Source organism: Hakea prostrata, chromosome 4 (genome assembly GCF_041222555.1).
Source record: "Hakea prostrata isolate BN-2017 chromosome 4, UWA_Hpros_2, whole genome shotgun sequence".
NCBI classification, from domain to species: Eukaryota; Viridiplantae; Streptophyta; class Magnoliopsida; order Proteales; family Proteaceae; genus Hakea; species Hakea prostrata.
The window spans coordinates 16,511,775-16,524,467 of NC_142603.1; the positions used below are offsets into that span (position 1 = coordinate 16,511,775).

General features: G+C 38.4%; 2 protein-coding genes across 2 annotated transcripts; one reads left to right on the top strand and one right to left on the bottom strand.

The window, feature by feature from the left end:
* The first annotated feature begins 220 nt into the window (after positions 1-220).
* On the top strand, positions 221-1,747 carry LOC149018204 (transcription factor bHLH94-like). Its single transcript, XM_089154308.1, has 3 exons — positions 221-752; positions 917-1,318; positions 1,413-1,747. The coding sequence occupies exons 1-3, from the start codon at positions 270-272 to the stop codon at positions 1,506-1,508; spliced, it is 981 nt and encodes a 326-aa protein (XP_089010434.1). The 5' UTR covers positions 221-269; the 3' UTR covers positions 1,509-1,747.
* A 5,959-nt stretch (positions 1,748-7,706) lies between these two features.
* Positions 7,707-12,321, bottom strand: LOC149018205 (uncharacterized). The gene has a single exon (XM_089152520.1). It carries the CDS (start codon positions 12,040-12,042, stop codon positions 10,948-10,950), a length of 1,095 nt encoding a protein of 364 aa, XP_089008646.1. The 5' UTR covers positions 12,043-12,321; the 3' UTR covers positions 7,707-10,947.
* Between the last annotated feature and the right edge of the window lie 372 nt (positions 12,322-12,693).

A 12,693-nucleotide genomic window follows, 5' to 3' on the forward strand; every position in this document is an offset into this window, starting at 1 on the left:
GGTGTTTGATTAAAGGCTTCAAAAGCTGGGAGCTCAGCCATATATGCCTATATGTTGGTGTTTGGGGTTTTGTGGTTGTGCTTCAGCGGGATTTGTTGGTATGGGTAGGGCTAGAAAAGAGACTTCGGGTTTCTTGAAATCTAATATTCTATTTAAGAATTACCCATTGACGTCTCTATATATTTGTCTCTTTTCTGTGTGTGTGTGTGGATGGGTGAGAGAAGAACATTAATCGCTAGAATATCCACACACACATAGGGAGAGAGAAAATGGCATTGGAAGCTGTAGTGTTCCCTCAAGACCTGCTAAGCTATGGTTGTAAGGACTTGTACTCATTAGGAGGAGGAGGAGGTTGGAGCAGCTATGATTTTGGTATAGCAGAAGAAGAAGAAGAAGAAGGGAAAGTTGGGCTTGATGTGGTTGTTGAGAAGAATATAGACCAAGGTGTCTATGGCAATTGGGATTCTTCTTCTTCTTCCATGGTGCAAAATTTCAAGGAATGGGATACCAATTCCTCGCCTGAGACTTGCACCGGCGAAGGTGGGTTCTTTGCCAGTGGCTTTCCACCCGTGAATACTCCGGCAACGGCACCAACTCGGCGTAAGAGACGACGCACTAGGAGTTGCAAGAACAAAGAAGACGTTGAAAACCAAAGAATGACTCACATTGCTGTTGAACGAAACCGTCGGAAGCAGATGAATGAGTATCTCTCTGTACTCCGGTCTTTGATGCCACCATCCTATGTTCAAAGGGTCAGTTCCTCTTTCCCTTTCTATCTCCTCTATTCTGAGAATTTTCTTCAAAACTTCTATTCATTCTGATCATCAGATTAAACCCATAATAAATACTTCTTCATCTGTTTTGGATTCTTTTTTACCCTTTTTCTGACCATGTTTTTGGTCTTCTTTGTACACAGGGAGACCAAGCATCGATCATAGGAGGAGCCATTAATTTCGTCAAGGAACTGGAGCAACTCCTACAATCTCTAGAAGCACAGAAAAGAATTGAACAAAGATCAGACTCTGGTTTCTCCTCCCCATTTGCAGATTTCTTCACCTTCCCTCAGTACTCCTCAAGCTCAATCCACTGCAGGAACACTACTGCTGTATCAAATGAATCTGTGGCTGAGAATAGCTCAGCCATTGCAGACATCGAAGTGACCATGGTTGAAAGCCATGCCAACCTTAAAGTGCTCTCAAGAAGAAGACCCAAGCAACTCCTGAAGATGGTTACAGGGTTCCAAGCTCTTAGACTCACTGTGCTCCACCTTAACGTTACATCAGTCGATCAAATGGTTCTCTACTCATTTAGTGTGAAGGTTAGTGGCTCTCTTACCTTTCTTTTCTAATTAGAAATGAAAAACCCATTAATTATTGATCAGGGTTTTTGGTTTTGAATTAAAAATGGAGCAGGTTGAGGAAGATTGCCAACTTAGTTCAGTGGATGAAATTGCCACAGCCGTTCATCAAATGCTAGGTAGGATTCAGGAGGAGTCTTTGTTGAGCTGACAACTTAATTCTCTAATTATTTCCCAATGTAATTAAGGTCACCCCACTTCCTCCTGTATGGATTAAAAGGGGTGAATCTTTTCATATGATTCTATTTTTCTTGTACTTCCAGGATCTTGAGCAGCTTTAATCCATCCAATATTTTGCCAGCATTATCTCTGTTGTTTGTGTGAATGTAAACCCTTATTATTGGATCTCTTTATTTTTTTCAGAACTTTCCCACCCCCTCTACGCACTAAAAGCGTTCTCCCAGTTCATTATATCAAACCCTAACTTTCCTCTGCAAGCACAGAAGTATATTCTTGGATCTTTCAATGGCTAGGCTTGGTTGACCATGACTGAGGACAGCCATAGTGGAACTTTTTTTTTTTTTTTTTTTGGTGAAAAGCCATAGTGGAACTAGGAGATATGGATATGGCGTTCGGCTTGGGTGCTGCATAATTAATGCGCAGCACCTATAGTCTACGGGAGTGTCCATTTTGGAAAAAGTAAAAACTCACTTGAGCAAAATGGATAGTCGAGATTTCGATTTCAGCCGTCGGCAGCACAGTTAATGTGCAACACTAGAGCACAACCCATGGATATGAGGCTCTGATATATTGTAAATGGAATTTTATAAAAGAAAAGCGCATCTTGGCCATCTTGGGCATTTTTTTTGTTGGTAAACTTGGTTGATGGGTTGATGCCGATCTTTATCAGCTATGATTCTCAGTCTCATACTTCTTAAGGACTCCGATTTATTAGCCATGGTGAATGAATTCCATTTAAAGAAAAATGCACAGGGAAATGCTCCATATATATATATATATACAAACACGCCGGTACACATGTGAGCCAAGCCAATCTAAACTAGGCAATAGCTCACATCTCAGACTATACATGAAGAATATACATATGAGACATTTATATAAACAAATCAAAGCAACTTAGAAACATTTGAAAGGAAAGGAAAAAAAAAAAACTCGACCGTTTTTTGGCTTTCATTTCTCGCATCTTACTGTAATCTTCTTTCGACAATGATGTGATACTTGCCGACCAAAAAATCAATCTTTCTTGATTTTTTTTTGATTGAGTACAAAGTTTGCTTGTTTTTTCCCCCCTGGGGGAAAGGGGGTGAAGATTTTATTTACCATGTGTTGTGCATTGCATAACACACAAAAGTTATGGTCTTGAGACAATAGGGAGACTAAAAATTAACCAAACACCTCCAATTTAACATATAATTGGGTCCCAAGTTCACAATAAGATGAAGACATTGCCTTGCATCATTAAAAACATATGAGATTGCAAATTTGGATATAAGCGTAGATTTCTTTTCTTTTTGGTCGTCATCTACTCAGTCATATGAACCTAGCAACAAGGGACATAAGTTCAAATCTACGACCTTCTTGGTTTTATTGCCTCTACAAAAAAGTCTACCACCAGTATGCCAAAAACACATTTACAAAAATCCTTATTTGAATGAAGGGATATGAACTCTTCAATGAATTGTAAGGGTTGATCATTATTGTCATTTGATGCTCAAATCGATCATGTACCAAATTTTACAACAGTTCCCCTCCCTACTCTTATAATGTTTTTATGTGCAGGTGTTGTAAATCAGATATCCAAGCAGATAGGATGTTGCTGGGGCTTCTGAAAGTCAAGTTATACATTGCTGGAGCAGTGCTTTAGAGGGAGCCGATCTCCCTTTGGCTATTGTCAAAGGTCTGAAGGAGGGAATGGAGAAGGCACGACAATACAATATTCACATCTAATCTGTTTGGACTAATTGGGAACAAATTACGGATTTCCTACCATGTCTCCAAAAGCCATGGCCGCTGGAGTTAGTTCCTAATCTCCTGATGTTAGGACCACTACTCAAAGGGATATCGATTATGAAAATCTGTAAGGTTTTTTATTAAAAATCTATATTAAGTTTCAAAATTAGTTTTTTGCATTTCTTTTATTTAATTATTTTGTTAGTGTGTGGGACCCATGAGGTAAGGGTGGTAATGAGGCATCATGAGTAAATAAGGCCCTTCATGACCTTGGTTATGAGGCTCTTCATGACATTGGTCATGGGTCTTAATGGTCTTGATAATGGTGGTGTGGTGGGGTTACTTGAAGGGTGGAATTTACTTCAATTCTAACTTTTGACCATCAATTCTCATTTCAACTTCATGACCATTCATGGCCATTACCATGAGTGGGGTTGAGGTTATTGAATGGATTAAATCCAACTCATTGCCTTAAGAATCCTAAGGGTTGTAAGGTGAGGTTTGGGCCTATATAAACCCAACCTTCCTTGCATGTGGTGTGCAATTGAGACACTCCTCACTCTCACATTATTTGTGTTACAAAGTTAATTTCTTTATTTGAATTTGTCTAAGTGTTGTGCTCTAGCTTTTGGCTCCTTGAAGGGACTAGAAGAACTACCTTATATATCTTCTAGTTGGAGGTTGCTTTATCTTGGAGGTGGTGGTGCGAAGAACCCTTGGTAGTAGGGTGCATCAATTACCTTAAAGACAGCACTCAAGGTGTGACTCAACCTCATTGATCGGTGGTTTGTTCGGTTGCAACATCAAGCTTTCCGGATTGGCTAAAGATCTTCATCTCTCAATTGTATTGCAATTCATTTTTGTGTGTTTAAAGAAATTTGTAATACAATTATCCCCAACAAAATCAAGCCAATATATATTGGGGATGGCACAAGAGCTTGCTAATAAAGTCATTTGATGCATGTTGAATGCACTTTGGTGTTCCACTTGTCTTTTGTCGCCTTCCTAGGCTTATCAAGAAAAGGATCTCTTCTGTTTTTGATGAAACAAAAATATGTAAACAAGCAAAACAGAAACACTACAGAGAATTACTCTTGGTTAACAGGACCTATGCTAGACTGTTGTTGAGCCAAGAGAATTAGGTTTTCCATAAGGAAAGGGATCTAGCTCTTGAACCCAAATAAAGTAATTAAGCTAAGAAAGTCCAAAGCCTATGACTACAACTTAAAAAGACCAGATGAGTTTAATTCGATGCCAAGGCATGTCACATATTCTGCATAGCCCGCCACTTCATATGCTTATGAAGCCTTTCTTCTTTGCCTAAGATTCTCCCAATTAAATGTTTCACAATTTCTACCAATCAAATGTTTCACAGTTTCACGGGGCAATGAAGACAGCTAGTAAAGCTTATCCGAAGACATCCCTTTCATTATAAAGCAAATCAAATCAAAGTTGTAGCAACAGGAAAAAGAATAAAAAGAGAAAGAAGCAAACCATTCAGTTTTAGCAATTGAAAAAGAGGTTTATCCAGTATAATATGGGTCCATATGTTTCAAGCTCTGTTTGGAATACCAGATATAGAAATCACTAAAAAGATAAATCTCTTTGGTTTTGAATAGAGAATTAAATATAAATGAAAATATAACATATTCAAACAAAGATGATAACTCAAGAATTTAATATGATTTGCATACATAAGCTGCATGGATTTGGTGTTGGAATGAACACCAAGATATCACAAACATAAATAGAAAGAGAATGAAAAAGAACATTTGAGATTTAACATGATTCACCCACTGAGGTGTGTTACTTCATGGAAGAGGAAGAACTTTCTATAGATTGTCAGAATGGCATCACAAAAATCTCATCCAAAACCCTAAGGTGAAAATCCCAAATCTCACAATGACTTCATAAGAGAACATAAATACATATATTTTTAGATTTTAATGGGTAAATAGGTCGATCCATCAGATTGAACTGTATTGGGGGACCATAGCCCCTATAGCCCCACCATAAATCATGATTAATGATGGGCTCCAGGCTTGGCCTATTAGCCCATTCTCTTTGCTCCCATCATAGATCTCCCAAATTGGTTCATTCGGGTCGCCAATCAAAATATGTTATATTTGAGTACAAAATTTTGACTTTTAAAAAACCAATTGGTCACATGAAATAGAAGAACACCAGTAGGGTATTTCCAGATAAAGAAGTTAGGTGTAATCCACGCATGTCCCCTCACAGAGGGTCCATGCAAAGTTGCCGCGGATCAATGTAGAGATTGTTTTTGTTGTCTTAATGATGTAAAGGAATATATGGTGAAACCTATAGACTCACTGTGAAAAAAGTATCATGCATTCCAGTTTTTTAAAAAAAAAATGACAACACTCGCGGGCCACAAAGATCAAATAGATTTTATTCTTTGGAAAGTTTGAAAAAAGAGAATGAGGGGAAGAGGAGAGAGAGCTATAAAGCCACCTACAGATGAAAGGTGAAGTACAAGACATGGCTGCTATTGACAGCTTTGAATTCATCCTGTGTGCTTTAGATTCATTCATTCATTCATTCATTCATGTCTGAATTTGTCTGATAGCCTATATAATGTAAAAATGGGTCCTATATAACAATGATAGATTGATTGAAATTTAAATCTATGTGCTGCTCCCTGCTGATAAGGTTACTGGTTTTGAAGCAGAAATCATTCTCATTTTGAAAACAAATGATAAGGAATATCTCATGCAGGTGTGATTATGGTTTTGTACTGTACATGTACGTACCAAATGTCACTCTTACCTTCTAAAGGCGAAAGCAAATATTCCTGCAGCGTTATAAGGTCATAAAAGAAATGATCAAGAAGAAAGAAAACACCCGTGGGTTTACAAGAAAAGAATCATTTCATTTCTACATGGAAATGATTGAAGTCAACCCTCTCAATCAACCTAGGTCCACTTCTACAATCTCTGCAGAATTTCGCCATGGGATGAACTAGTGATCTGGTTCATGTACTTCAAAGCTCAGATTTCAGTTTCAAACTCAATTTGGATTTTGGTTTTAAAAGATTCACTGATAAAGATGTGTTGAACTATGTATTAATTACATGGTTTGAATTTGAATTACAAGTTTTAAGAATCCATGGAGTGGATGTAGATGATCTTCTGGTCCTACATTGGAAAGAATTCCCTGTTTTTTGTTGAGTGAATCTACCAAACCCTTTACTTACCATGGGATAAAAGAGAAATTACATGATTCAAGATTTGAAATCAAAGGCATAATTTGACACTAAGTGATCTAATTCGATCATGCATTATTGCTATGTCCAGAGCTTCTCCATGCCCTGAATAATGTTAGAAATCCACAGGATCTGAAAGTAATCAAAGACAAAATGGTTTTGTCATGTAAGTAACACCTAGCCCAACCCGGTAACTTGGCCACCTTGGTTCGCCCAAAGTTTAGACCTGGTCCACCTCTGGAAACTGGATAGCCAAATACTGGACTTTACCATCTACCCAGTTCAGGCTATTAAACCCTCATGTAATCAATGTTTGATATATTAAAATAAATCCACAATTCACAATTGATTTACTGATGGAAATGTCAAAAGTGACCCCATCATATTCGATTTTACATGTTAATACACACAAATGTTGAAGCATCAGTAAGGTAGAACTTTCTGCTTTTTACAAATTAAATGGGAAAACTGTCAACCACACCTACAGCAGCAGCAGCAGGATGTAGGTCAGTTGTTTTTCGATTAGGTATGTTTTTAAAGCGACAAATGTGGTTGTTGATGCTCTAACTAGACGGGCTTTAACTGTGGCAAGCAGTACAGATTGGCCCTTTGCCACTCAGTGGCTTTTCGTGTTATGCTCTGTGGAAGCCTCTTGTAATCTTAGGCCTTTCTTTCAATGAAATTTTACTACAAAAGAAAAAGCAGGATGTATCATGTCTATCAAACATTGAAAGAAAAAGCAGGATGTATCATGTCTATCAAACATTTCCTTTCAAGCAGTTAGAATTCTGCCCTCAAATAATGGGATCCAATACTCTTCGCCCAACTTGCCCAACTTGCCCAACTTGCCCAACTTGCTTGTGCCCCCATCCTCCTCCTCCTCTCACAAAGGTCTGACAGGGACAGGGTCAATCTTTCGGATGCCTATACCAGGCCTCCGTAAGAGGGAGAGAATAGGGGTAGGGGCAAATTGGGTGGAGAGGACCTCCACTCTCAAACGACAACCTAAAATAGAGTAAACACAGACAGTAACAAAGGGCAAGATGTCCACAAAACCAGAAGGAAAATATTCCGGACAGAAAAGCTGAGTTTGGTACTAAGATTGAAACTGATGTGTTACCTGCTAAACTTTTCCTATCTTTATCAGAATAGTGAAATTCATAGCATACATGTAAAAAAATAAAATAAAAAAAATGAAAAAGAAAGAAAGAAAGAAAGAAAGAAAGAAACCTCCACCAAAAAAGTCCCAACATAAATTAGGGGGGAAATTTTTGCTAGCATATTCACCTATGATTTCTGATTAAATAAAAGTGATACACAAAAACCTCCTGAGTCCTGACTCTCGCATTTTCTCAGCAATTCTAATAATCTTTGTTGCCTCTCTCTTGTATAGGGGTCCAGCAATCATTTTAGAGCAAAAGATAACAAATGAAGAATAATTTTTAAAAGCATACCAACTGTTATAGCTTTTGTAGCATGCTTTCACTTTGTGATAAGCCAAACTCCACTTCATCTGAGTATAAACTTCACCAATGAATGAGTTAATCATCACGACGAGGCAATATTAACACAGTAATTGAAGAACACTGCAGGCTGCTAATTAACTCACCCAGGGAGTTGTCTCATTATCATTTTGTAGCAACTTAGGACAGCATGTCTCAAGAAACTAATCTTGCTTCAAAAACAGTGGAGGACTGTTTGTGAATTGCAATGTCCTCTACATCACATAGGAAATGCTGTCATTAGGTATTCTGTTGCAGAACTTTACCAGCACATCAGTTATAAATGGAGGATATAAAGTCTCTAGAAGCAAGTATATCTAGATACATCTGGAATTTAACAAATCAGCAACCTTCAATAGGCAATTAAAAAAATATATAAATAAATAAATTTTGCTTGTATGAAAATCTCAATAATGAATTCCAGGAGTTAAATGATTAACATTGATATCCTCAATACTTAGTTCCCACAATGTCTAATGAGATCCAATGAAGAAAAATATTCAGATGTACTGATTTAAATGATATTGAACTGAGTGAACCAACATTCAATTTCTTGACCTCCAAAGTATTATGTCAAACAAGCATGTGGCATAAAAGGCACTGTAAAATTCTTTAGAGTGACATCTCTTTTCATAGAATTCCCAATGCAACTATGTAGAGTCAAAAGGGACCAAGAGAAGACAGTACTAGCAGAGAACCACAGTTGGATCTCAAATGACTCTGACCCAGACGCTTTTACTAGATTGTGAGTGCCCTAAGCAGACAGTTTACAACACGAATATCTGATGGGCTATAGAAATTGGCCATCATGGGTATGTTATCACCATTCCATTCTCTGTCTCAGCCTCCCACACTTTAGGCAATTCTACCAATCCCAATTCCAAAACCGTGTTTTAAACCTCAGAACTACAGCCTCGGTTATATGGCTCCAGTACAAATAAGAGTGAAGAAGCCAGTCTGCCAATACTGGAAACAACTTCATCTTTGAGTACACAGCATTATTAAATCAAAACACACAAACAATGTAACAACTCCAAACAAACAAGCAGCTATATTTAAGATATCGGATAAAGAAGGCATTTAACACAACAGAACAAAAACATGATCATATTGCCACACAGTCCTGGATCTCCAAGTGCATCCATTTAAAATCAACATTGCATAAGGTCAATGGCCATGAATGAAATTGGTCAGGGCACTGACTAATTCAAATTTGGATATCTGATCATAGCAATACAAGGAGCACGGACTTGGACCACAAGGCTCACATGGCTTAACCCCTTAAGGATGTATATTGGGCTAAGGTCGGTCCATTATCTAGAAGATCCTACCAAACCCACACTATGTTCAATTGTGCCCAAATAAGCAACCTGATGAGTTCAGATACAATACATGGCAAGAAAAATGTTGTTTAATTGCATATCTTGTGGTTGATACAAGCGAGCTGCATCAAAAAATTAGAAAATTGATAGGTCTTTACTATTGAAAACCTTAGTGGACAAACAGCCATGATATTAGATATGGATCACTGAAACTGACTGCATTTTTTAGATGCTATAACATGAGACTACCAGTAAACTCAATGTGTATAATGCAGTTGGTAAGACAGGAATGCAACAAAGTAATGAAGGATGTTAACCTTGCTTAAGTGATTATAAAAGTTAAAGAAAAGAAAGATAGGCTGAGAGTGGAAGGTCTGGAGAACTCTACGCTACAGGTAATGCTTAATCATTCATCATAATGAAATGGAGACCTTACTGACAAGTTGGTGCAGAACCAAAAAAAGGTTAAACCAAAAAACAAGAAGGGAATGTGGACAAGACACCAAAGGGAGCTGCATTGATGATTGCTTATGTATTTGGATTTTCAGCACTACCATTTTGATCTGAAACCTGTGACACATTCCCTGTGAATGAAAGAGGCTGGTCATTCTTATACAACTAAAACAAAATGAATAACGCAGCATATGATTTAACAAACAAAGAATAATAAAATCAATATGCAAATCAATGAGATAAAAGTATAAGAGAAAAGCTAGGGTTCAAAACATTACTGACATGCGTGGTCAATAGAGACAAACAATTAATAACTACAACACATATACAAATAAAAGATGTGAATCCCTTCTTAAGGATACAAATGACTACACATACACAGAGACAACATATCTCACTTCTATGCTTACTGTCAAAGCAATTCAAGGTAGACAAAAATGCAAAAGCAAAAGTTCCTATATTAGAAATTATTGTGAGCCATAAACTAGTACAAAACGTTGCTATTTTAGTACAACCCAAACCCTACACCAATGTTAGATACCCATCAGAAAAGCCCCAACATAAGTCATTTCGATGTTAGCTTCTAGACTATGAACACAGTTAATGTTAGCTTCTAGGCTATGAAGTATGAACACAGCTCAACTGTCGTGTATATGGATGTAGAGGAACGCGGCAATTAAAAGTTCTTGTCACATCAAAGAAGTTAAGAATTAGTAGAGGCCTAGTGGTCTATTTTGTATATTGAATAACCATTTCCAACCAAATTGATCCAAGTAATGATAAGTCTTTCGTTAGATTTTTTGCTGCATTCACACATAAGTTGAAATGTCAAAATTACATCAGAAGTCGAATTGTTGCAGGAGACAAAGAAAGAAAAGCCACAATTACTTGGGACTGTAAATTATACTTGCTTCTCCTTACGAACTTGAAACATCGGGAAAAACTCCAAAATTTCTTTGTCCCACGAAGAGTTGACTCTGATTGTGAGTTTCATCTTCGTTCTGTCTATGTACAGTTCGTCTGCTTATGACTTATTGTGTATGTTAAAAAAACAGGGGAGAATCCCAATTTGTTTGTGGGAGGGGGGTTGGAGGTTGATGGGCAGCCGAGATATCTTGTTCTTGCAGCATCTCCACTGCAGCTAACTATAAAGTTTGGAAAGAAGAGAAAAATATCTCACAGGGGAAGAATTGAACTTTTGGTTCCGGCATATCTAGACAACAAGTACTTCGCACTGGTTGATACCGATCTTTTCATGGCAATCGGTCCCGCCTTGGGAGCTTCTCCAGAGAAAGAACTACCCATCTGATTTAATATGGCACTGCTTTCACCTTCGCTCTTCACAACAACATCCGAGTTGGATTCCTTCACTGAGACGACTCTGGTCGACGAACTACTTTCCAATTCTGAAGGTGGAAGATTAGCCAGAGAGAAACAGACCATCGCGGCAGCTAAAGAACCCATCGAAAAAGACCTTCTTACAGGCTGTATTTGGCTGCCTTCCCCCTCCTCGGTCACGCCCGCCTTCTCAACCTCCCTAGTTCCATCGCTGACAATTAAGTCAATTTCATATCCTGACCCACCTTCACTGCTAGGATTTCTTCGTGAAGCACCCTCTCTCTCTGGACTATCCTCCTCCGTTTCATCAACTGTACTCAAATTACTCGAGTGCATCTCAGTTACAGTCGATACATCAGACGCACCAGCAGGGTTAGACACGATTGGGGCACGACAGAGAGGACAATTAGTATGGGATCGAAGCCAAGTATCAATACAAGGAAGGTGGAAAGCATGACTGCACTTAGGTAATAGCCTCAATTTCTCATCTTCCTCGAACTCACCCAGACAAACCGAACATTCAGTCCCATCAATCAAGCCCTCTCCTTTCTTGTACTTGAAGACATCGATGGAATTGATGATATTTTCTGCGAGACCCACAGTTCGAATAAACCAGATAGGGTGATCAATCACCGGCCCATGATCCTCGTCGAGTAAATCTTCCCGACCGGTTTCCCCTTGTGGCGGCGGCGGCGGATGAACCATCCTCAAACGGTTCAAACAAGAACAGTACTTCAGAACAACCGAATAATAAGTAAGGAGAAGAAAAGTACCCCCAAGAATAGCAAAAACGACGATCAGAAGAGGGTTGAATTGCTGCGAAGCAGATTCACCACCCATAGTAGACGTCGGTGGTGGAGGAGGAAAAAGAGGAAAAGGCGTCACAGTACAGTTTAAAGGATCAGTAGTACAAATTCTGATCGCTAACCCCATGGAAGAAGTAGAGCAGAATAGATCTGAAAGAGAGTTTGGATTAGGTCTGAAGCTGCAAGAGAGAGAAGAGACGATACCTTCGAACCCTCATGAACAGGCCTTCGTTGACGACGATCGCAGCAAAGGGCTTTGGAAATTTCGCTCTTCCTTCCTTCCGTCTTTGTTTCCCTCTCTTTCTCTCTTTCCAAATTTTATCAAATCTATCTTTCATTTGTTTTCTTGTCAACCCGATCTTTGTAAGAGTCAATGAAATGTGATAAGACAAGAAGTTCTGTTCACACTCAATAAATGATAGCCGTTCGATTGTGTTTACCCACCGAGAGATATTGGGCTTAAATGGTCTTAAAAAATATTAGAGAGGCCCATGGTTGGCCCACTTGTGGGTATCTAAAGTCTTTAAGGCCGGAATGACTCCGTTTGACTTGTTGGAAAAGAAATCGCGTGTTTTCTATTATTTTCTGGGAGTTTTGGGTCCATCTAGAAGCTTGACGGCGCCAACTCTCGATACAAGTCAATATTTTATTTATTTTTTTTTAAATAAAACTAAAATAATTTTTTTGGTAAAAGACTTTCATTGAAACAGGCAAGAAGGACTAATGACGTCCTGATTACAAAGATCAAGAAGCCACGTAGTGGAATTAGGCCAAATCA